The sequence below is a fragment of the Lagenorhynchus albirostris genome, chromosome 1 (genome assembly GCF_949774975.1).
Source record: "Lagenorhynchus albirostris chromosome 1, mLagAlb1.1, whole genome shotgun sequence".
In the NCBI taxonomy this organism is placed as follows: domain Eukaryota; kingdom Metazoa; phylum Chordata; class Mammalia; order Artiodactyla; family Delphinidae; genus Lagenorhynchus; species Lagenorhynchus albirostris.
The window spans coordinates 174,894,901-174,920,550 of record NC_083095.1 but is presented as its reverse complement, the minus strand read 5'-3'; the positions used below and the strand labels follow the sequence as shown (position 1 = coordinate 174,920,550).

Below are 25,650 nucleotides of genomic sequence, written 5' to 3'. Positions count from 1 at the left end.
AATCCATGGTAGTGGAAAGTCAGCCGATACGGACGACACTTGGAGAACTCTTGCCGTTGGCTGCCACTCTGGCTGACCCCACCAAGAGCTAAGGAGATCGATCAGGTTCCAGTAATGGGGGACTCGTGACTCAGAAAAATATGCATCGTAATTCTGGTTCAGAAACACGGAAGTCTGGGGCTTCAGACCTGTCACTTAACTTCTTCGGGCCAGAATTCCCCTGAACAGACGTTTAGTAGGTTGGAGTACACGATTTGTAAGGTTGTTGCAAAAATAACTTCTTTGATTTTTAAATCACACTGGTTGCCAGAATGGAAGATTCTGTTAAGACTGTCTGAAGCCAGTTGCTTGAAAATGTGGGTACTTAAAAATGGATGTCAATAAAGGATGAATGCCACTAACACTTATTGTGTGATCCCAGTATTCCTCAGAGATGGCTATTTTTAGAAAGAGGAAAGAGCCAAGAACAAAATAAAACAAAAATCGTCATGGGATCTTGGGACTTAGTTCTTTTATCTGTTAAGTGGGAAAGTGTAGCTGATGACATCTGACATGCTTCCAACTCTAAAATCTCTTCCTTTTTTGGTCTAGTTTTTGGAAGCTTCTCTCCTGGGTTAGGTTCCCATAGAAATGAGTCAGAAAGCCTCAAAGCTCCTTTTGGGTCTAGAGTCCTACAGGAGGAATATGCTACATGAAAATTCACCCTATCCACATAAAATTAATCACTTCTTAATGCAGTCAGCTGGAATTCCAATACAAAGTTCTATCTGAATCATAGCAGATCACGGAGCAGATACCACCACCTCCACTGGTGTCTACACAGGAGATATCCTAAAGGTAGAGAAGACGACTGCTAGCCAGACAAGATCTGAAAATTCTCCATGCACCCAGATACTGTGCCCAGCAGTAAATACTGTTGCTATTGGTTTAGGTTAACTGAAAGTCAATGCTTTAATTTCTTATATTTGGTACCTGGCTTTGGTATCTTGTTGCAAGGTACTATCTCTGCAAGATTTCTAACTTTAAGTGGAAAGTGATGTTACGAACACTGTCTGTTTCTTAGGGCCCATGATGCTGAAATAGGGACTGACAAAGACTGAGGAATTCTCGAATTTGTAAAACTCAAGATAAATCAAATTAAGCATATACATTTCTCAGAGTAAAACTATATGGGATCCCTAGTTTCCCACACAACATGTAAAAAACTATCTTAAGAAAATATCCAAATCATTCACGTCAATTTGGCCTACCAACGAAGAGTAAGGAGTCTGTCACTGCCCCCCACCCCAGCCCAAAAGGCCACGCACAGTACGTCACAAAGCACAGAGCTGGACGATTACTGCCCCAGCAGAAGCATCTGGAATTTTCAAGTCCATTACATCTCTAGCAGAGGGAAGGGAAAAAAATGCCAACTCTAGTGCAAACTAGAGGACTAACGAGGCCACAGCTAATAAAATCAGAGCAATTGACTGAAGAAAAACAAAGAATCCTCAACCCATATATACAGCATTTCCAAAGGTCACTAGGTGAATTGGGGGGGTTTTGTTTTTTAGTTTTAGTTTTTCGCCTTCCTCTGAAGCATCAGGGATTGGAGTCAGGACGCAGGTTACAGGAACTGGTGGACCAATGGTCTGATTCAGTATGGCAAGTCCTATGTTCCTATAATAAAGGGGAAATTACAGCAAATCACTTTGTATGCACGCAGATCCAGGGAACACATACACTCTCGCTCAAGGGGTCTTGAATTTTCATCAATAAAAAAGTATTTAACTGGTCTCCCTGGTGGCGCAGTGGTTGAGAGTCCGCCTGCCGATGCAGGGGATGCGGGTTCGTGCCCCGGTCCGGGAAGATCCCACGTGCCGTGGAGCGGCTGGGCCCGTGAGCCATGGCCGCTGAGCCTGCGCATCCGGAGCCTGTGCTCCGCAATGGGAGAGGCCACAACAGTGAGAGGCCCACGTACCGCAAAAAAAAGAGAAGTATTTAACGAAGATAAAGTGTCACAGCAAAACCAGGAAAGTAGGGAAAACCCCACCGCGGTGAGGAGAGTGATCATTAATAAGCAAAGGTCAATCTGACAAACTATGTGCAATGCCTGTCACCTGACAGGTGTGCAATATCTTCCGTGTCCTTCCCCGACTTGCACTATGTCAAGCAGGCCAAAAGAAAACTGTTGGCAAAATTAAACCAGAGAGCTGGCGCGTCTTCATTCTACACGTCACAAACTAAGAAATGAGGAATTTAGCGATTTTTCCAAACAAGAAAGCTAGAAGGATTAGAGGAAGAACAACAGAAAATTCTACCAGTCATGTTCACGTGTTTTTCCTATCGTGCCTGCTAGAAAGTTCTTTGACGGCAGACTGATTCTCACTTGTCTTTGTATCTACAGCAAAAGTATATACACAATGTCTTGCCAACAGCAGGCTTTCCATAAACATCCACTGATGAAGGAAACAAATTCCTGTTCCAGCGAAGCTTCCTAATGGAGACGTGGATTGTATTAACTCTCCATTAAGTGTGCTCAAAATGGAGTTAAATTTAGGTTGTACTTCATATTAGAGGCTTGCGAAACACACCAGCAATGAGTGTTTTATGTCACGTGTTATTTTAATCAAAACAGCTTCTTATGTGTTAAATTTGACAACTCTCACAAGCGAATCCCAAGATGAGCAACTCAGTAAATCAAACCACTCTGGTGGCAAAGCAAGTCTTTATTAACGGGATCTGTTAGCAGAGAGCTGAACGGCTGCAGAGCAAGTGCTAATCACCTCCTTCCTCACTGGGGGCCACGCAGACAGTATGGTGCTGAATGCAGACAAAGGATGTGAAAAACTAGTTTCAGGATTTTCAAATGAAGGCTTTGAAAAAGTCAAGATGCAATTAAAAAAGGGTGACACCTTATTAAGTACAGGCCACAAAATGTGAATATTCACATACATGCATAGACATATTTTTCCCCTCCCTCCAAACAGTGCTATTGTAAACATGTAACTTTTGAATCCTTCTTGCCATAAGCCACTAAATGTTGATTTAAAAACAAAACCACAGCTTCACTTATCGTCTCAAACATGCTAAGAATATCTTGATCATTGGAAAACACTTCTGCGTGATCCCCTTCTTTTTTCTCTTTCCCACGTTACAGGATCCAAAACTCACTTAACAAAATCAATGTATTGACTTCCTCTCTTCACATTAACACTTCCTGAATGATTATAATGAACCTGCTCCTCTTCCCCTTGAAAACATGCGCCTCCTTTACATTAATGTTACATTAATAACCTCTCTGTGAACCAGTAAAAGCATAAAAACAAGATGTGATCAACAGGGTTTTACCTGACTCACCCATTATCCTGCTGAGCGCAGCATTTCTCGTGGGCGATTCATCAAGTCCCTCAAGCCCGCTGTAGAGGGAGTGGGAAATCCTTCGTTCTCTATCATCCAACACCGTTTCAATGGGCAGCTCAGGTCCAGAGGGGCTCCCAGGTGACTTCAGCTGCAGAGAGCGGGGTGGGGGGGCGAGGTAAAGTCAGAACTGGAGGCCCAAGACCAGCATGGGGGAATTAGACCCAACTTGCCCAGGGTCTGCATCGAACTGGGTACCAAATGAACTAGAACTTTTCACCCTGTACCAAAATAGTTTGTGATGACAGCTTTGCCTAATGACCAACTTTCTGTGCCACTTTACACTGTGCCTCCCATGAAGTTGTCAGATTTCAACCACTGGAGGAAAAATATGTAGACTAAAGGCTTTTTTATCACACTCACCTTGTTGCTTATTTTTTTTCAGCTTGACAGTATCTGTTGAAGTCAATCTGAGGTATGGTTTAACTCAGAAATCTTTATGCGATGTTGCCCTGCGCTAGACATGCTTTATCATTAACAGGATGGAAGCTGGAATTTAAGTCTACTTTTCACACTTAGAGTGCATAAATACACCTAACAGCACACCTTGGTGTGGGTGGGGGGAGAATGACCACCCGCTCTCTAAGACCTAAAGACCACTTGTCAGTTCGGGTGTCTTCAACAATACACCGAGCCTCAGTTTCTTCTGCTGAAATTAGAAACGATCATCCTATTCTCTCATTGTGTTCTTAAGTATGAGATAGTAACTGAGAGAAAATAAACTACACAGGATATTGACAAAACAGAAGTAAAAAACCCAGTATTCTAATAAGGCAGGCAAAGGTAGCTATTTTGCAAATATATAGAATCTGCTAGATAAGCAAAGAATATAGGTGGATTCCTATCACCAAGAATTAAAATGGTATGTGGCGTTCTTTAAGACAGCTGTGCCTTATAAAGTCATACACTTCATAAACATAATATGAGTGAGAACTCTATACTAGTAAAGCCATGAAACAAGGAGGAACAAAGCACACAAATCCTCCCAGTGTGGGCTCTGAGGTTAACCCCACCAACTAAAATCTTATGATGCTTTGGAGCTGGCCGGCAGCCAGAGACAGGGAGGGCTGGGGGGTGGGGTGGAGGGGCCCGTGTGGAGGCAGGGAGCAGAGCACAGCAAAGTGGAGAGAGGACTGCACATTCCAAACAGAGGAAACCACAACTGTGGCTCCTTCACCTGAACAAATTATTATTTCTGTTAGAAGCTATCATCTGTTTAATATAAATGAGATATTTAATGAAGTTCCGAATTGTAGACTTATCTCGCCCAGTTTGATAAGCACCGGGGAGATTTAATGCACTGAAGGGTCAACACAATTACAATTGGAGGCACGTCAAACTGCGGGAGAATAATAAACTTGCAGCGCTAGTGAATTAGACTCAATAAGGTTTAAATTGTGAAATGAGGATTTATTAGTTTTTTTTTTTTTTTGAATTGCAGCTTACAACTGACAGCTTTACTGAAAAGTAAATTAAATATTCCAGGTCTTAGATGTAAAAAAATACAAGAACATTTTCTGAAAGAACATTATTCCTAAATTCCAAGGTACTTTGGAGAAGTAAAAACAAACATAACAAATACCCAATACCTTTAAAAACAGGCATGTGTGAATTTTTTTAATGAGCACATACATTAGAGACCTGCTATACAAGTCTCGACACACAAGACCTGCATCCTACACAATAATTTATTTAATCATAAGACAGACAACACAACCTCGAGTTTGCTTAACAAATACATTTAATTGAAGCATATAACTGCAATTTTCTAGATGATAAAATCTTTATAAAGCACCTTTATGAGAAATCCCTAAATATCCCAAGAGGCTATTTTAGAATTCTATAAAGTCAAATAAAAATTCTATTTTAAAAATAGCACATGCAGGCTTTCCAGAGAAAAACAATAAGATGCCTGTTCATTAGGAACCTTGTACTTGAACACTTTCATGGGAAAGCTTCTGTACCTCCCCACCTCCCTAACCATGTCTAATTTGCATCTCAAAAGACAGATTTAAATGAAGACATCAATGGCCAAATACATAAATATTTAACAGAAGACACAATGCCTTTTAATTTCTTAAAAAAAAAACTGACTGGAGTACAGAGTTTTGTTTTAAATCTTTTGATGATTTTTTTTGTTACAAGCAATTGAGTTTAAGAAAGAGGAATGCATCGCATCATCAGAGTGGGAGCTTAGCCACTCCAAGGAGGGCAGTCCTGGAAGACTGGCCTGGCCTTCCTGCAGTATGGGCTGCTCCCAGGCCCTTCTGATCATCTCCACATATAAAAACCTTATCAAATTAAGCTTAATTCAAAGAAGACACCAAAATAAAAGAACTGCAATTTTCACTTTGTCGTTTTAACTGCAAAAAATGTTCTTCCATCCAACAGAACTCAGTCCCGAGTAGGGACAATTGTGTGGGACGCCCTCAACTCCATCCCTAAGAAAATAGGAAAGCCTTTACATCCATTAAAGAAAACTAGGTTGCAGCAAGATAACTCATACTGGGGATCAGCATAAAGTGATCCAGTCTCTTCCCAGAGTAACGTGGAGAGATATGTCACAGGCCAAAGAATATCCTATATTCTGTGACCAGGCCATCGATTTCACTTTGTGGTCACTATCCTCACAAAATAATAAGTTAGGTGAATCATAAAGATTCATGCTGATCAATATTTATCAGAACTTCATTTACAGAGACACAAAAATTGGGAATTACCCCATATCTATAAACAATGTAATGTAGTACGCTCTTAAAAAGATATTCAAATGATCATATATTGCTTTTATAATCAGAAAATAATAAGTGCTATTCAATAACAAAGAACTGGATATTGTCCAGTGAATATGCTTCATATTATACATTTGGCCTACTCTTCCTAGGAAAAGGTAAAATACTGGTTTCTTTTAAAAAACTAATACAATATCTGTGGGGCTTAATAAAATCTCAAGTTGTTATAAGTGTGCAATAGTGGGTCAAATCATGTCTTTCACATAAAGATAACGTATCCCACCATCTCAACTAGAAACGGTGAAAAGCACGCATAGATATGGCCCTAGTCCCCTCCAGCAAACCTAAACCTGGGTCCCAGTTAGTAAGTGGCATGATCTTATTATCCGATATTTCAGTCTTTATAAGCTTATTCTATTCTATCCCCAATTCCTGGCACAGAGCAGGCACTGGGTGAATAATTGGATGAACAAATCCATTTCTGAGTGAATGACTCAGAGTTTCCTTAAATCGGTTTAGAGATCTCATACGTATAGGCCATGTGGAAGCGGGCCTTTAAAGCTAAGGGCACAGCATGAGGCTGAAAGTAAAAGAAAGTTGATCGAGATTACAATCACACATTGCAGAAAGGACTAACATCCGAAGGACAAGTTAACACAGGACAATGACTAGTAAGACAGGGTCTAGCTTTCTTTGGAGGAGAGTGGCTGGAGTTTCAGGGTTCAGTTCCAGGTTCTGCTTTCATGCAGAACCACAGCTAATGTCCTCCACGTTCCCATGTGGCTGATAGCACTGACCAGAGGAAGTAAGCCTGGATGTGACAGACCCAGAACGCGACGGCCTGCCTGACGCTGGGACTCATGGGTTTACTGTCCACCTCTTCCCAACACAGCCAGAGTATCAACTGCTTGAACCCCACACTCACAGGCAATCAGACCCTCTCATGTGCATAAGAGGGATGGACGCCTTGCTTCTAAATTACTCTGCCACTACCTTGGCCTTGCAGCCATTAAGCACCTCATTTGGCTTCTCTGTATTTATTTCTTCATATATAAAATAAAGAGAATCATAAACGATACCTTAGGTCCCTTCCTATTCTAATGTAGCTTTCTAAGAGAATTAAACGTAGAGAGAGAATTCACTTTAAAGTAGTCCTTGGTCAGTTCAGTGAGTTTTGCCAAATTGATAAACCCATGTAATGTACACCCCTCTCTGGATAAAGGGCATTGCCATCACCTCATTAAATTCCTTCCTATTATTTCCCACTCAATCCCAACCCGCCCAAAAGCAACCAATGATATTTTCATCCTAGAATAGTTTTTCCAGTTCTAGATTTTCATATAAATTAAATAATATTAATAATAATATAACATTAATAATAAATAATATAAAAATTAATAATCCCAATTGGTAATCAGTTTGTCCATTGCTATAAAAATTCCTGCTGGGATGATTAATGAGAGTTTATTAAATCAATAGGCCAATCTGAGAGAACTGATACTTCAGTGATACTGAGTCTGCTAATCATATATCACTCCACTAATTTAGGTCTATTTTATTTTTCAGTGACGTTTTATAGAATTACGAGTACAGAGATTACCTGTGTTGTTAAATTTATCCCTAAGTATTTTATGATTTTTGATATTTCGGTACATGATATTGATTTTTATTTTACTGTCAAATTGTCTATTCCTAGTACATACAAATAAAATGGATTTTGTACATTGGCCTACTGTCCTATGATCTTGCTAAATTCACTTACTTGTTCTAAAGTAACTGCCTTGTAGATTCCTTAGGATTTTTTACGTAGAAATCATGTTATCTGGAAATAAAAAGTTTTATTTCTTCTTCTTAAAAAAAAAAGTAGTCCTTGGTGACTAAATTCCTCAGCATGGGGGCTAAGAGAAAACTTACCTGGCCTTACTCTCTATTGGTACCAAGGCAGGCTTTATATGAAATCATGTCTAACAAAGATGTAATGAAGTGACTGCAAACTAGGTTAAATTGCAGTAATTCCTACAAATACTAATTTCCTTGGAACATTTAGAATTATCATAATTCTCCTACACAAGTGACTTTCAATACCCATTTCCCAAAGTTCTCCTTCAAAGTCCTCAACAAATTTGTCCTTTGCAATGATACCAATGTTTCTGCCTCTTGCTTTATGCATTCTTTCCAATGGAAGAGATGCCAAAAAAGTTCATCCATCCTTCAGGAGCACAAAACAAAGGAAAGCCATATCTTTTCTCTCTCTTTTTTAAAGAAATAATCACTGCTTATGGAATGTTTTTAAATAAGTAAGAGCATTAGAGCTAAGGAAAGTGAAGGAAATCCAGAATCACTGCTAAAATATTAATTCTGTTACCTTGCCTTGTTAGAACTTCAGTGTCTAACAGTAACTAAGTTAATTTTTTTCTTCTAAAACAGGCTCGACTCTCTGGGATTATTTCCCTCATCATTCAGTCCATGTTTAGGTGTCAGCCTTGGGTTGGACCCCAGTGATGGAGAGATGAACAAGGTCCCAGCCATCTCAGAATTTGCAGTTCCCGCCAAAGAAAACCAGAGAGGAACCATGATGGTGTGACGGCTGCTGCCCAGGTACCCTGGTACCCGGTGAGTACCCAGGGCTACGGAAAGGCTTTGGAGAGAGGATACTGAAATCTAAAGGCTGACTTTGCTAGAACAAGGAGCAGAACTGACTCACGTGGAAAAGCCAGAGGTGAAAGGCAGCATCAGACATCTGAGAAATTTCAGGTCGTGTAAGGGGCAGGCTGGTGGACACAGGGGCTGGTTTGTGCACGTCCTAGTGGCCACGTGATGGAGACTGGCACCCATCCTGGAAAGGAAGGAAAGCTCCCGAAGAGATTTCGGCCGGAAGTGACACGATCAGTTTGATTTGTGGGAAGATGTGCCTTACTGCCGTGTAGACAAAATGGGTTGAGAGAGAAGTCCTTCAGGGAGCTGCAGCAGAGAGCCCGGTGAGAGGATGGGGTAAGGGCAGGGGGATGGAGAGGAGTGAGGGAGGAGAGAGATTCCAGAGGAGGAGGCAACAGAGACAGGAAAGGCATTTGAGAGGTCAGAGCCACCCCAGATTTCCAGCTTCTACAAGTAAAGAAACAGTGGAGAAAAAAAAAAAAAAAAAAAAAAAAAAGAAACAGTGGAGCTATCTCGGGGGGAAGGAGGACAAGGTAGATGAAGAACTGAGGGAGGAATGGGTTTTGGTGGAAAAAGCATAGGTGCCTGAGAGACATACCAGTGGACATCTCCATGGGTGGCTGGACAGAGGGATCTGGAACTAGAGTAGAGTCCTGAGCTGAAAACAGGACCATGGGATTCATCATAAGGAAAGTGGTACCTGAAGACCAAGGAATGAAGGTCTCCCAGGGAGCATGTGAGGAAGAAGACACTGCCCAGAGAACACCTTGAGGAATACTAACCAAAAAAGGAACAGGCAGAAGAGAGCAAGCTTAAAGGAGACAGAGGGCCAGAGAGAAGCAGGAGAAAAACGGAGAAAGCTGGCAGGAAAGGATTCAAGAACGAGGCAGTGTTCACAGACTCCTGAGAAGTCAAGTGGAAGGGACTGAGAAGCATCTTCTAGAACATGTCTCAAACGTGCTGTATGGGGACAAAGACCAGGGAAGTGCAAGGGAAGATGGTATTTCGTGCCGAGAGTTGCCAATTTTGAAGAAAACATACTAAGATAACAGACAGCACTTCCCACATATAGAAGAGGGCAACGGAAGAGGTGACAAAGCACAAAAGATGTTCTTCTGTGAATTTTCATCTTCTCTAGCTTGAAAATAAGTATGCAAACCCTTGATTTAAAGATGAGTTAGTAAAATATAATTCTGTGATATTGTCAAAGGCCGGACCACACGGCTGACAGATGGACCCAGGAGGAGAGAACTCATTATTCTGGCCTGAGGTTCATCCGTGACAAGACACCCTATGCTTATATCAATATTTACGGTAATATAACTTACACGTACCCTTCCAGTAATTCAGGGAGATGTTTCTGCAAAGGTAATATATAAGTACAACGGCAGCAAAGCATGTCTTAAGACTTATGGGAAGCTGAAATGAGCTCTTCTGTCTTCACAGAATCCTTCAGTTAAACCCTGTCAGTACAAAAGGCACCCTATGCTTATATCAATATTTACGGTAACATAACTTACACGTACCCTTCCAGTAATTCAGGGAGATGTTTCTGCAAAGGTAATATATAAGTACAACGGCAGCAAAGTCATGTCTTAAGACTTATGGGAAGCTGAAATGAGCTCTTCTGTCTTCACAGAATCCTTCAGTTAAACCCTGTCAGTACAAAAGGCTTTTCGCTGGTATTACAAAGAGAGCACAGCACTCGTGATAAGATTTTTTTTGACATAATTGCTTTATAAGCTTACTCTATCCTAAGAAATAGTAATAACCAGCAACGTATGAAAATGATACCGTAAAGAATATTGAATATTAAAGTCTATTACTGCCTACTGCCTCTGTTCCCTTACTTAAATCCTTTTCATTCACATAAATTCATATGCAGAAGTGAATGAGACAGAGATATTGCAGTGGGATTCCAATTCCGTGTGTTTTATAGGGCAACAGGGGATCAAATCAGTGCTTTTATCAAAACGTTTTCAGGTTGGTATAGGTTTGTTTGGGGAACCACCTGAGCCAGACAAAAACACGTCTGGATTCAGGATGCTGACCTTCAGTCCGTTTCTTACATCTTAAGTCCCCCTATAACATTTCAATGTTTCTCTCTAAAGGAAAACTTTGAGAAATTTTAGTTTGTTTTTAAAGAGACTAAGAATATGATCTATGGTCCAGGAGAACGTCCAGAGAGGGAACTCCATCTGTCTGCATTCACCACCTTATCCCCAGGATCTAACTTATTTTCTGAATGTAGCAGATGCTCAGTGAACATCTGTCACACGAATACAGTCTTAGGGTATATGAAATTACTCCATTTTTGAAAAAGACCTAATAAAGAACACTGTGTCTTGGGAACTTACTGTGGAGAATTTTTCACATAGCTCTTTGGAGGACTTACATTAAAAACATCAGATGGGCTTCCCTGGTGGCGCAGTGGTTGAGAATCCGCCTGCCAATGCAGGGGACACGGGTTCGAGCCCTGGTCTGGGAAGATCCCACATGCCGCGGAGCAACGAAGCCCGTGCGCCACAACTACTGAGCCTGTGCGTCTGGAGCCTGTGCTCCGCAACGGGAGAGGCTGCGACAATGAGAGGCCCGCAAACCGCGATGAAGAGTGGCCCCCGCTCGCCGCAACCAGAGAAAGCCCTCGCACAGAAACGAAGGCCCAACACAGCCAAATAAATAAATAAATAAAATAAATTTATAAAAAAACAAAAAACATCAGTTAATGATTTGGAAACCAATACAAATTATCATTCAAGAAAGCCAATCCCGTAGCCTACCCTGAGGGATTAGCATTTATATTTACAATAAGAAAGTGAATGTTTTACTTCCCACAGTTTTCCACTCTGAGGTTTTTAGTTAAGGTGACACTGTTCTCTAGTTGTTGTGGAAACTAATTTGTTAATTAGCATTAAGCCACTCTCCATTTGGAAAAATAAAAACAAGTGTAAAAATAAGTCTACGGTCAGTAAACTTTCAAAATTGGTCACCTCTCCACTGACTACCCACTGAGCGCAAGGGTATGTGGCAAAATCCTACTGTGTTAAAGGATCGGATGAGCCATCGTCGGTGGCTTGCTTTATATATTAAACACAGATTTTAAAATTAAGAAAAACACCTAAGCAGTTTGGATATACTTTCCAGTTTGTACCATTTGCTAATCATTTTCTCTTAGTTGATTTAACAATGTGAGGCGTTGAGCATCAATCAAAACAAAAACGACAAACGTTATACTTTCAAGCAAGCAGGTCCCACCTGTTTCCTAGAGGTGGCACATACGTTATAAAAATTCTTTGAAAACACTCTTTTTCAGGTTCTAATATTAATTAACAAATCTGTATATAATTCCCTTTACATTCTCAAATGCCCCGCTATGCAAGTCTACTTGGTATGTTTTTACTATTTGGGAAGACAGATGATCACACCCTTTGGGAGAGGGAACCTTCCCACCCATTGCCTAATTACAGATGGCAGCACATGCGCAGAACCCACTGTGGCTTTATGCAGGAGATACCACTGAAAAGGCAGCCGCTCCGGAGGAAAATACTCACCCTACAGTGAAGGAGAAAGGGGGCCGGGGGTAGGAAGGGGGGCTTACACTTCTGACAATGTCACAAGAGAAACAGGCTCTCCCCTGTGAGGGGCTTCACAAGAGGCACCCGTTTTAGATAAGCAAGGGAACAAGCAATCACTTCAACGTTTCTCCCTCCTGGTTCAACACCGCTGAACAGAAGAGAAAGTGCGGGCTCTGAGCAGGAAGGCGTGGCCCTGTTTCTTGAACCCAGCTAAAGGTGCCTTGGAGATCCCAGTGTTATCTGTTGAAGTGGCAATAGAAATATTACTGCACACTTAGAGATATTTTGATCACAGAATTAAGAAAACAAATCACAATCCACTGACAGTACAATAAACTCTAGCCAGCAAAGATAATTGAGTCTTTCAAGGTAAAGCCCCTGGACCTGCCGTTCTTGGCCCAATGTTAGGGAAGAACTTGGTCCTACGACCATTTCAGATGCCTCTTGTCTTTCTCATTCTTTACCTCGGTGCCTTTGGTTATTCTCCTCGCCACAATAAGCTGGATCATTCCTCGCTTGTTCCCTTCGGTGGACATGGACCTCCGGAGGGTTTCCATGGCATCCTGGTTTGTTTTGCCCAACAGGGATTCTCCATTCACTGCTATCAGTTGATCGTTCACCCGAAGCCGCCCATCCTGGGAAGGAGGCAGGTTAAAAATAAGTGCCATTAAATAGCCTGTGATAAAAGAAGCTGCTTTTCCCTTTCGTTAAATAAATAAATAAAAACAGAGCAAAAAGAAAAGGGCTTTAATACTAATGGATTATGCCCAACTGAACACCAGCAGAATAATGTGTAAGCGGCCCTTGCAGCCTGTGTCTACTTCAATCATTTATACATTTGTAAATCAAGTCATTATCATAATCTGTTTACCAAAATAGCATACTAATTCATAGGACACAAAGTGATTATTTTCCTGCTTCCAGAGACACCCAGAGAGGTTATTTACACCCAGAGAGGTTATTCACAACGTGCAAAAGCTCCAGGCTATTAGACAATTGCAGAGAAGTGCACCCTTCACAGAGAGCCAGGAAATTTTCTCTAGACTGGGAAACAGGAGAAGTGACCCATGGGAGGGGATGGGTGGGGAGGGGAAGAGAGTAACCTTTCCAGTAGGTTAGCTCTGCGCCAGAACCTGAGCTAAGTCTTTGCAGAGATAACCTCCATTTCACCGTAATGACCATGGGCTCTGAATTCTGTGAGACCCAAAACGGGGAGTCGAAGATATGAATTCCTCTCGGTGAGAGATCACTGAGATTGCACTAGTTGTTTGATCACGGATGGGGTATTAGGAAGAAAACAGAAAACATTTAAGTGTTACAGGGTATCAGAATACGCTACCCCAAAACACACCACTTTGGCATGGGGATTATTTTAGCAGAAGGCAACTGAGAAATGGCAGACACAGGAAGGGGGACCTGTCCTCCCTGCGTCTGGCTGAATGTGGGCATAAGGTTCTCCTTGTGAAGGTGCCCCCTCTCTTCTCCAAAACCTGGAAGGGGAGAATGACCCTCACCACCAGAGACAGAGGTGCACTGAGATAAGCCTACAAAATAAGCCTTTTCTACCATCGGTTTCCTTCACACATTTACCATCCCACTATTTACCACACCTGGAAGTCCGAACCCTCTTTCTTTGTTTAATCCCTACTCCACAATTTACCAGCATTTGCTAAAATGGTATATAAGCTTCCAAGTCTAACTGCTTCTTTAGGTTTTCACTTTTCCTGTGGAGCCCCCATCCATCAGATTTGTAAACATTTTCTCCTGTTAACCTGTCTTTTATCAGTTTAATTCACAGGTCACAGGAACAGGATCTAAGAGGGTAGAGGAAAGAATTCGCCCTTACTGCTTCCATGTTTCCAAAATAAGAATAGGGCTGTAATTAAACATTTTTGTGAATGAGCATAAGCTTGATAATGTTGACATCTGCTTACTTTAGATGCTGCTCCTCCATTAATAATGGACTTGACGAAGATTCCTAAATCTGCGTGGTTCTCCTTTGACCGGTTACCTTTGACACTGACGCCAAGACCAGCAGATCCTGAATCATTCAGCGGAACTTCAAACGTCAGAAATTCCCTGGTGCCATCAGGTGTGAGAACAGTATCCTCATCTTCTGCTTTCTAACAGGAAACAAAATTGCGCATCATATTCCAATGTTTCTTTCTGTTATTTTTAAGGACTGCTAATGAGCAGTTCTTTAATCATAACAGGCACAGTATCTCCACCAAAGTTCCACAACAAGATCCATGATAACAGCGCATCTGCATCCCCTCCAGATGATTCCTGGAACCAGCTGCTAATATTTTTATGTGGTACTTGTTTCAATATTGAAACAAACCTAAACCAGATTCTGAGAAATATAGGGAAAAAAATGTAGCAGAAGGACTAAAGTCATGCAGACTCAGAGTTTTGGTTTGTTTTTTTGTTTTTTGTGGGTTTTTTAAAAATCTCTTTATATATTCTAAACCACAGGAGAAAAACAGTAACAGCAGGAAATAAAAATAAATAAATATAACTCATTTGTCCCTTTGTTTTTCACTAGAATTTTCAATGTTATTAATAGTTTAATGTTCACTAACGGTGCATCATTTTATTCACAAACAGTAACAAATCCTGGTGATACAAAGTCAGCAGAAAAAACGGTATTCATTTTCAGAGAGTCACTAGAGAGTTTTAACCTTCGACATCTGTGAGACAAAGTAGAGATAAACAACATTAGAGAAGTTTTTTTCCACAGTACCGTATGATACATCTACAGCTGGGGATATTATTCAAGCAATATTGTTTAATTAAAGAGTTGTACATGCTGGCTTTGACTTCGTAATTGTAGCCATCGAGTGCATAAGGAGACTGTTGCAGAACCCGACACATCTGAGATACACGAACTTTTGCTCAGCTCCCCTAAAACAGCAGGGAGGAAATGAATGCTTCAAGTATAACCTGATGAAAGGCAGTGAGATGACATATAAAAATGTCGGACACCGGAAGAGGAAGCCATCTGCCTTCTGTAATCCTCCTTAGGGACCCCAGCTCTACACTGGCCATCTCCAAATAGATGAGGCCAGAGTTCTTTATCAAATTCAGCATTTCATTTTATGTCGCGTAACAGACGTGTGGCACAAGCTCTTTGAATCACAACTAAATGACTCATCTAGTCCTACAACTTTTCCTCCTTCTCTTTTTGTAATTTTGGAATATTTCTCCAGCATCCACCTATTCATTCAAGCTAGAAATATTAAATTACACTTGAAGAATGGTTCAACATCTAATGGTTCAACATCTAATGGTACATAATTAGGCTGGAATATAACGCATCCTTTAAAGATTGCACTTTTAAAGAATGTTCAATTACACACATGAAAGCCTATTGCAGAGCAATGGAAATGTAGGTAGACTTCAGTTTTTTTCTTTGTCTCTCAACACATTAAAAAATTTTTCTAATAATTATCAAATTAACATAATAATGATAAAATAATTTTAAATATTAATTTTTAATAATAATTTGGAGATTTAACATGCAATCTCAGATATCTCAATTAGATGAAATAATTTTTGGAAGTACAGAGTGTATCAGTAAGAGATTTTTTTAAAAGATTATCATAATACAAAAGATATGCTATTTTTAAATCTCCAAATCCATAATAACATGATTTTTTAAAGATCCTAATTTACTAATATTCATTGTTAACCTTTGTGCCATCTCAAAAGATAGCCTCACAGTTATCAGGACAAGGTGTGTTTTAAAAAAAAACATTAATATGTTAAAAACAGGAGAACTATATATATAATAAAGAATATTACAGAAAGAACAACTTGAAAAGATACAAAGGGATAGTATGTTAACTATACAAAGTAAATACATTTCAGTATCAAAATAAAGCCTATACCTGCCCATTATAAAAGCCTTTTTACACTTAAAATATTCCTAGAGAATAATTACAGGTCAAATAAAATCAATGGATTTGGGAGAAATAAACATTAGATACTCACATCAAAACATTAACATCATATTTACTATGCATCACATTTACTATGACATATTTACTATTGACATCATATTTACTATACTATCTTTATATACTTGTTTTGCTCTTAAAATTTTATTTTCATCCATACGGTTCAAAACAATTCAAGAGTAGTAAATAAAGACCTTGTGTGAACGAATACAGCTACTTCAATATAAAATCTGTTTCTGATGTTTGAAATACAAAATAGTACCAAAACACACTACAGCCCCTCCTACTTTAAATTCAGAAGTAACTGAAAGATAAAATTCACTCTGTGAATCAGAATCAGTATTTATATTCCTGGGAAAGTTGCACTTGAAAAGACACAGAAACCAAAGATAGTCCTTAACTGGGCACATTTAGATCTGATCATTCAGTACGTTTATTTGCCTCAAATCTGGAAGGTTCTCAATTGTCACTTACTGATTTATATCGTTTGGCTTTTTAACGTTTACTGATTTTGACATTTCCATAACGTTTCACAAAGGCTTAAAATTCTCATTTTTCTTCTACTTGAAAAATCAAGATAAGGAGCTGACTGAATATATGAAGAGAAATTTTAATCAAGTTCGAGTCACTTCCTGACGTGCCCTGCTCTGAACCTGTCTTAAAGGAGACTGTATTCTGCATGGGAAAGTTTCATTTCTTATGAAAACTGCAGATGGGAATAATATTCTTTTTCAGCTTTCTTATCAAGTCTTAAGTCATTATTATCATTAAAAACATTTAAGTGAAAGATTGTACTTTTCCTTTGATATTGCATTATCAATCTATTTGGCTCTTGACATAAGACTGAAATTAATTCCAACTTTGAGAACTTAATTCTCTGGCAGCAAAATGTTTAAAAAAATTTGCTCTTTAAAAACCATTTTTAAGGCTACTTTATAGAGACTTTTCCCAAAATCTTACTAGTATGGGGATCTCTTCATTCTGATATAAAGGAGAAGCTAATTTTCTATCACCTTCGATTCTTACTCCATCCAGATTCTGTACTATCTCAACCGTTTCTTGAGTCAAGTTCCTTCTAAGGAAACATGATGAATATTTTGTTTCCCTTTAACTTGCTCCTCAAGCCATTTGGACATGAATGTCGCTCAAGTGCACATTATGTCCCTCATGTACAGACCTGTATGTACCCCAAGTGATTTTCTATCAGTGCAACCTGTCATGTTTTCCCTTGGCCATTACTCCATTGGCATTTTTGCCTTCTAATATCCAGAAAAACAGGGCATTTTTGCTAAGCACATTAGAAGCAGGGAACCTACTGCATGGGCAGTATGAAAGCTGTTTACTTTCCCGCTATCCTCAGAACAGCAGAAAAGATACACACATATCTGCAGCGAGACAGAAAAACAGCCACAAATGATCAGCACTAAAGCCCAGTTTTCCCTCCTCTCCAAACAAGCCCCAACTGCTAAGAGGAGACAGCTGGCCCATAGGCCACTCTAAGTCTCGGTTAATCTGCAAAATGGGTAACAAGGAAGTAAGAGTTGATTATATTACACGGCCAAAACATAATCGTTGGGCAGAGATTAGTGCTGGGATGGGGATGACGGGCTAGGAAGGAAAACCTTATGATGGATCATAAAAAGCAATTATGCCATCATATTCTCACACTTAACACCTGTTTTCATAAAAGTTAAAGAGAAAATACACTTATTCTATATCTAGAGATTAAATAATATACAGGTAGAGCAGACAATTGATAACAACCATTTACGGTTTTAATCAAGAGGAGGATTTTTTTAAATAGAGAAGTTATCGTGTTTATTTTTTTGCATAAAGGACTAACCCTCCAGTTTCTTTAAGCTATATATTTTCATTTATCCCATATGTGAGATGAATGTTTATGCATGATATTTATGTTGATATTTTAATTATTCTTATTAGCAAAGTTAAAATGTCACATCTGGCTTTATTGTGCTCTTTTCTGATTTAAACAGTAGACGTAAAATAAATAACAAGAATTTTAAAATGTTTCGCTTGATGCTACAAATTTTGAGGAAAAAAAACCCAGGTTTTGTACAGTTGTTAATCTGTAATGTGAAGCCAGAAAAATCCTTAATCAAAGAAATGTCACACAAACCCAAATTGAGGGACATTCTCGAAGTAATTTGCTCTTCAAAAATGAAAAGAAGGGCTTCCCTGGTGGCGCAGAGGTTGAGAGTCCGTCTGCCGATGCAGGGGACACGGGTTCGTACCCCGGTCCGGGAAGATCCCACATGCCGCGAAGCGGCTGGGCCCGTGAGCCATGACCACTGAGCCTGCGCGTCCGGAGCCTGTGCTCCGCAACGGGAGAGGCCACAGCAGTGAGGGGCCTGCATACCACAAAAAAAAAAAAAAAAAAAAAAAGAAAAGCAAAGGTAAACTGAAGAAATGTTCCAGATTAAAGACGACTAACGAGGCATGACAACTAGATGCCAGGTGTGATCCAAAGGATTTGTTTCTTATGTATTCGTTCATTCGTTCACATCTGCACACCATGAAGGACACTAACTGAGACAACGGGTAATACAACACTGTTAAGTCAATGTTAATTTCATGGCTTTGGTAACTAAACATGATTACATAAGAAAATGTCCTTGCTCTTATTAAAGATAAAACTACCATATGATCTAGTACACACACTAAAGATTTACAGATAAAGGGGAGTTACATCTACAATTTATCTCAATTCTGAAAAAACTTATATAGTAGGAAGGAAAGGAGGAAAAATTACAGGGAGGGGAAAGGGAGGAATGGAAGAAAATTACATATCAAATGTGGCAAAATATTAACAATTGGGGAATGTGGGAGAAGGGTATACTGGAGTTCCTTAGGCTATTCTTAAAACTTTTCTGACAGCATGATGTTTTAGAATAAAAATTGCATGTAGTAATTAACCCAGAATAGTTTTGCTATATCTAAAACAGCTCTTATTTTAAAAACAGACATTACTACCAACATAATCTTTAAAATAACTTGAGTTCAATAACAAAAAAAATCATAGAATAAATTTTAAAGATATTAATTTTTACCACTATACAACAAAAGGAGGACAATAAAGAATAACTAAGATATGTTCCCCAAAGGAAAATACACCAAACATTAGGAAATCCTTAACTTATTATAGAAGTAGGGAATTTCAAATGAATCCCCTAAAAACTGATAAGAGATTCACTATACAAAATCATTACTATTCTTGTAAGATCATGAAAATATTATTCTATCCCAATCTTGGAATAAGATTGTTGTAAACTAAGTTTGAGTCATTTGGATTGAAAAGTATTTCATTGAATCATGACTTTAAAATAGGTCTGAATATTTAAAGCACTAGAAACAGAACACATTTTATAAAATTCTTTGTGATAATAGCAACATTAGATGCTCAAAAGCAAACTATTAAGGTCAGCATATGATTAGTGTGTGACAGTATAAATCTTCAACAAAAACTCAAATTAGAGAGTTTTGTACTCTTTCATCTGTGTTACCTAGGATATTGAAATTAATTTACATTATAGGCCTAAAGAAATGTCTGATGATCAGTTTATCCCAAATAACTTATACAAAGTTTTGGATGAAGACGTAACAACCCGTAATTCAGTCCCCCACTTGGGGCTCCCTATTTGCTTTGTCTGATTTGACTATTTTTCCCAGCTTTGTTGAGGTATATTTGACATATAACACTGTAAATTTAGGGTGCACAGAGTGTTGATTTGGTACATTTATATATTGCAAAATGATTACCATTACAGCTTAGTTAATACACCTCCATCACACCACAAAAGTACCATTTCTTTTCTGTGGCAAGAACATTTAAGATCTACTCTCCTAACAACTTTTGAGTATATGACACAGTATTATTAACTATAATCACCATGCTCTACATTAGATCCCCAGAACTTACTCATCTTATAACTAGAAGTTTATACTCTTTGACCAACATCTAATACATTTATTTATTTAATTTTTGGCTGCGTTGGGTCTTCATTGCTGCGCGCAGGCTTTCTCTAGTTGTGGTGAGCAGGGGCTACCCTTCGTTGTGGTGCACAGGCTTCTCATTGCAGTGGCTTCTCTTGTTGCGGAGCACAGGCTCTAGGCGCGTGGGCTCAATAGTTGCGGCTCGTGGGCTCCAGAGCACAGGCTCAGTAGTTGTGGCGCACAGGCTTAGTTGCTCCGTGGCATGTGGGATCTTCCCTGACCAGGGCTCGAACCCATGTCCCCTGCATTGGCAGGCGGATTCTTAACCACTGCGCCACCAGGGAAAGCTCAACATCTCCTTTTATCCCTCACTCTCCTGGTCCTCGCTACCACCATTCTTGTCTCTGTTTCTATGAGTTTGGTTTTTTTAGATTCCACATATAAGTGATATACAATATATATATGTATATATATATATAACATGTATTTGACTATTTTTCGTTTATATATATTAAACGAAATGGCTTGGCTATTGTAAAAAGCCACATCTTGGCTATTGTAAAAAGTGCTGCTGCAATGAACACAGCAGTGCAGATATCTCTTCAAGATCCAGATTTCTTTTCCTCTGAATGAATACCCAGAAGTGGCACTGCTAGATCATATGGTAGTTTTATCTTTACTTTTCTGAGATAACTCCACACTGTTTTCCACAGTGGCTGCACCAACTTACATTCCCACGAATAGCGCACAAGGGTTCCCTTTTCTCCACATCCTCACAACTTGTTATCTCCTGTCCTTCTGATGACCATTCTAATAGATGTGAGGTGATATCTCATCGTGGTTTTGATTTACATTTCCCTGTGGATTAGTGATGTTGAGCACCTTTTAATGTACCTGTTGTCCATCAGTATGTCCTCTTTGGAAAAATGTCTATTCAGTTCTTCTGCCCATTTCCTAATCCGATTGTTTATCTTTTTGCTGTTGAGTTGTGAGTTCTTTATATGTTTTGGCTATTAATCCATTATCAGATATATGATTTGTAAATATGTTCTACTATTCCAGAGGTTGTCTTTTCATTTCATTGGTTTCCTTTGCTGTGCAGAAGTCTTTATATTTGATGTAGTCTAATTTGTTTATTTTTACTTTTGGTGTCAAGTCCAAAAATTCATCACCAAGACCAATGTCAATGTGCTTACCCCATATGTTTTCTTCTAGGAGTTTTATGGTTTGGGGTCTCACATTCAAATCTTTAATCCATTTTGAGTTGGTTTTTGTACATGATGTACAATAGAAGACCAGCTTCATTCTTTTTCATGTGACAGTCCAGTGTTCCCATCACCATTTATTGAAAAGACTACCCTTTCCCTATTGCATATTCTTGGCTTCTCTGTCATAAATCAATTAACCATATATGTGTGGGTTTATTTCTGGGCTCTCTATTCTGTTCTATATGTCTGTTTTTATGCCAGTATCAAACTGTTTTGATTACTATAGCTTTGTAATATAGACAAATCAGGAATTGTGATGCCTCAAGTTTTGTTCTTTCTTAAGATTGTTTTGGCTATTAGAGATCCAACAGATTCAATATGGTTTCAGTGAATTTTAGGGATTTTTTTCCCTATTTCTGTGAAAAATGCCATCAGCATTTGGACAGGGATTGCACTGAATCTGTAGATGGCTTTGGGTAATATGGACATTTTAACAATATTAATTCTTCCAATCTGTGAGTATGGAATATATTTCCATTTATTTTTGTCTTTTTCAATTTCTTTCATCAGTGTCTTACAACATTCAGTGTGCAGGTCTTTTATCTCCTTGGTTAAGTTTATTCCTAAGTATTTTATTCTTCTTGGTCCTACCGTAAATGGGACTCTTTTCTTAATTCCTTCAACTGTTTTCTTAATTTACAGTGGGGTCAACATGGTAGGCTTTACTTGATATATACCACAACCATTAGTTTAATAAGTCTATGACCATGCTTATTGACTAGCTCATTAAATTTCCAAATCAAGATTATAACCTGTCTGAAGTTAGCGTATCAAGATGCTTCCTGATCTTCAGGGAGGGTCCCCAAATCTCCTCAATGTATCCTTGCAGTTTCTACAGGGAGACCTCACTAACTCTTAGAATGAATGCTGAATTCTTGACATTTAAGCATGTTTTATGTCTTATCCGTATGGTCTAGTATCATCTCTGAACACTATTATTTTCTAAAGCCCGACTTCTATCCAGTAGCTCTGAATATGTTTTATGTACAATTATATTCTTACATGGATCTTACCAAAGAGTTCTTGGGGGCCTTCCTAAGCAGGTCTGCATAGCTCTTTGAAGCCCAAAGAAGAAACTGGCTCTTTGGTAAGTCCAGGCCTGATAGCCTGTAGGTAAATTCACTATTTCATCGTGATGGTTACTTTTGTGTCCACTTGGAAAGTGTTTTTGGATGAGATTACCATTTACATGTGTGAACTCTGAATAAAACAGATTGCCCTCCACAATGTGACTGGGTCTCATCCAATCAGAAAACAGAACAGAAAGACAGGTCTTCCTGAGCAAAGGGGGAATCCTCCGGCAGACTGCGTTTGGACTTCATCGGCACCATGGACTCTGCTAGGTCTTTGCCTGCTAGCCCACACTGCAGATTTGGACTTTCCAGCCTTTATAATCACACAAACCAATTCCTTAAAATAAATCTCTGTCTCTATATCTACACATCCCATTGGTCCTGTTTCTTTGGAGAACCCTAATACACCCATGTATTGTCTTGTCCAACCTGGACATCCACAGGAATAAACTATCAAGTGAATGAACTTTTCAAAGGAGAGGAGTTTGTTCAGGACATGGAATAAGTGAGCTTGAGCCTCTGCTAAATAATTCAGCTTTCTGTCCAATTTTGAATGGACAGATAACCTAAAACTCAGTAGGGTTTCTAGTTGCCCACTCTCACTAATTAATACAATATTTAGAAGATGTACAAGAAACCTGCTTCTCAGATATTTAAAAGGTCTACCAACTATTGGTACAGCCCTACTCATCTACCTGAATGACCTTTTTAAAAATTTCTCAGACTCAATCAGTTCTGGGAGTCATTGTGATAATCAACTAACAAACAAACTAATTGAGCTTGAGGACATTCCATTCTCAAAGTGCTTACAATCACAGAAAGTTTAAGTAGTATCAGAGAATTTTGCGACTTGAATAAATTTAATGATTTGCCATCAAAAGACAGAGAGAAGCAGAGATCCTGGAATTCAAGTTTTTAATTATAATTTTAACATGAAGCCTCTAACAGCCCAAAATGGTATCACCTAGCAGGAGCAGAAAGAGAGGCCCAGATGTGAGAGAGAAAAGAAAGAACAAGAAAGCGAAAAGAAAACATTTAGACAAAAACAAAAACAAACAAACAAAAAAAACTGTACTTTCTTTAACTTAGCTTGGAAAACTCTTATCAGAAAAAAATTCCCGTTTGTAATTGCAAGTCAGACGCACATACACATATATCATCTCTTTTGTTAAGGTGACTGAATTGTCATTTGCTCTGGCGTGCTATCAAGAACACAGAAAGCTTGTGGGTGAGGAGTGAAGCAGAACAAACCTAGACACTCTCAACGGAATACCACATTTAAAGCCAAAGCTGCTTCTTCCCGTTAGCGATTGCAAACTTCAGAGCTAATCCTCAATCTCCTCACAAGGACTGACTAAATGTTTTGAAAGAACACACCTATCTTTACTGCTTATATCATCGTTTTCCATCTCAGATCATCTTAGGCATAAACAGATATAGTTTATGGGTGAAGTCATTGGCTTTTCCAAAAAGTTCTATGATATTAAGATTCCAAACACCAAAGAGTGGTTCTTCACCCAAGGATCACGTTGCAAAATGCCTTTAGCATTTATCTTGCAACTCTTTCATGGTGTGGTTATTGCTCTGAAAGGTTTTTAATATATATAAACAAATCTATCAATCTACTCTCTTAGGACATCTGGCTTTGTCATGCTGGGACGAGCATTTACTTTCCAAAGTTAACAGAGAAACTTTTCACATATTTTCTCAATATTTTTTGCTATGTTTTTAGGTTGAATTTCATAATTAACTGGGATTTATTTTGGTGTATGGTGAGAAAAAGGAATCTAACTTTTTAAAGTGAATGGCCAATTGTTCTAAACACTAAACAAACCACTCTTTACCGCTATTTTGAAATGTCTCCTCTAACAAACATGCACACACACGTAAACACTGGGACTGCTTACATCATCAATGTGTTTCAATGATCTACTTGTCTGTTCCTATAACAATATCATGCTATTTAAGTATTCTAGCTTTAAAGTACCTTTTGCTATCATTATTGTCTTTTAAAATAAATCATTCTTGTGCCCCACTTGACTCTTCAGAATCAACTTGTCCAATTTCTCCTCACCTCTCAACATACCCGCCATCACACCACACACACACACACACACACACACAAATAAATACTATTGTGATTCTGATTAACTATCACAGACCTATTGATTTAATGGGTAAAAAATGAAGGCTGTGAGTTTCCTACAACCTGTACTTACGAGTGTGTAATGTTCTCAAGGTTGTTTACTGATTTTCCTCTGAGGTCTGATTATTCATCTTGTAATGATGGAATATTTGAAAATAACATTTTGTTTGTTTATTAGGTTCAGAGTTGTCTGGTTATGAATGTGTCAAGAAAAATTAAATTATGTAATGCTATTATTAGTGTTAATTATTTTACTCAATTTCTTCATATTCTTACTGTATCTGTCTATCTAACATGCCAAATTTTGGAAAAATGTGTATTAGCATCACCCAGCATGGGTATGGTTTTGCTAAAGTTTCATTTTACTCACAAAGGTTTGGGAATGACGTGTGTTTGTGCTGTGCTGTTTAATATATAAAAGATCCTGACTGTTGGAATTTCTACTGGATGATATCAGGTGTCAATATAAAACACCCTCCCTTTTTTCCCCATGCAATGCACCCACACAAAAAAGAAGATAAGTTCAGAGACTGATATGGCAATCCTTACTTTCATTTTGTTAGTACCACCTGTTAGTACTCAACTTGTTCCTTTATTTTCAGCCTGTGTTAGGATTGATCTTTTAAACACCTATTTTTTGCTTTTTAATCTAAGCTGTGAAAGCTTACTTCGGTTGGGAGAATTAGCCCCTTAAAATACACTATAATAACTGATAATAAATAACTTATTAAATATAAGTTATTATGACAATATGTTTAGTCTAATTGCTGATATTTTATTTTTTGTGTTTATGATACATTTTTATTGTACTTTTAGCCCTCCGTATTTTTTCTATGACTGAATTGTTCTCTTTTTTCATTTTTCATTTTTGTAGCCTCTTATAGCACTTCAC

At 38.7% G+C, this 25,650-nt stretch overlaps 1 protein-coding gene across 19 annotated transcripts in view; it reads right to left on the bottom strand.

The window, feature by feature from the left end:
• The window catches only part of PARD3 (par-3 family cell polarity regulator), a 729,337-nt gene that overhangs the window by 333,318 nt on the left and 370,369 nt on the right, over window positions 1–25,650 (bottom strand). For 13 of the 19 annotated variants that reach the window (XM_060160977.1, XM_060160997.1, XM_060160939.1 and 10 more), the window contains 3 exons: window positions 14,296–14,484; window positions 12,826–12,996; window positions 3,331–3,490 (listed from right to left, as the gene is read on the bottom strand). In XM_060160977.1, coding sequence (XP_060016960.1) covers window positions 3,331–3,490; window positions 12,826–12,996; window positions 14,296–14,484 — 520 coding nt within the window. The remainder of the gene's footprint in view (window positions 1–3,330; window positions 3,491–12,825; window positions 12,997–14,295; window positions 14,485–25,650) is intronic. The other 6 variants (XM_060160941.1, XM_060161017.1, XM_060160969.1 and 3 more) reach the window with 1 other exon arrangement.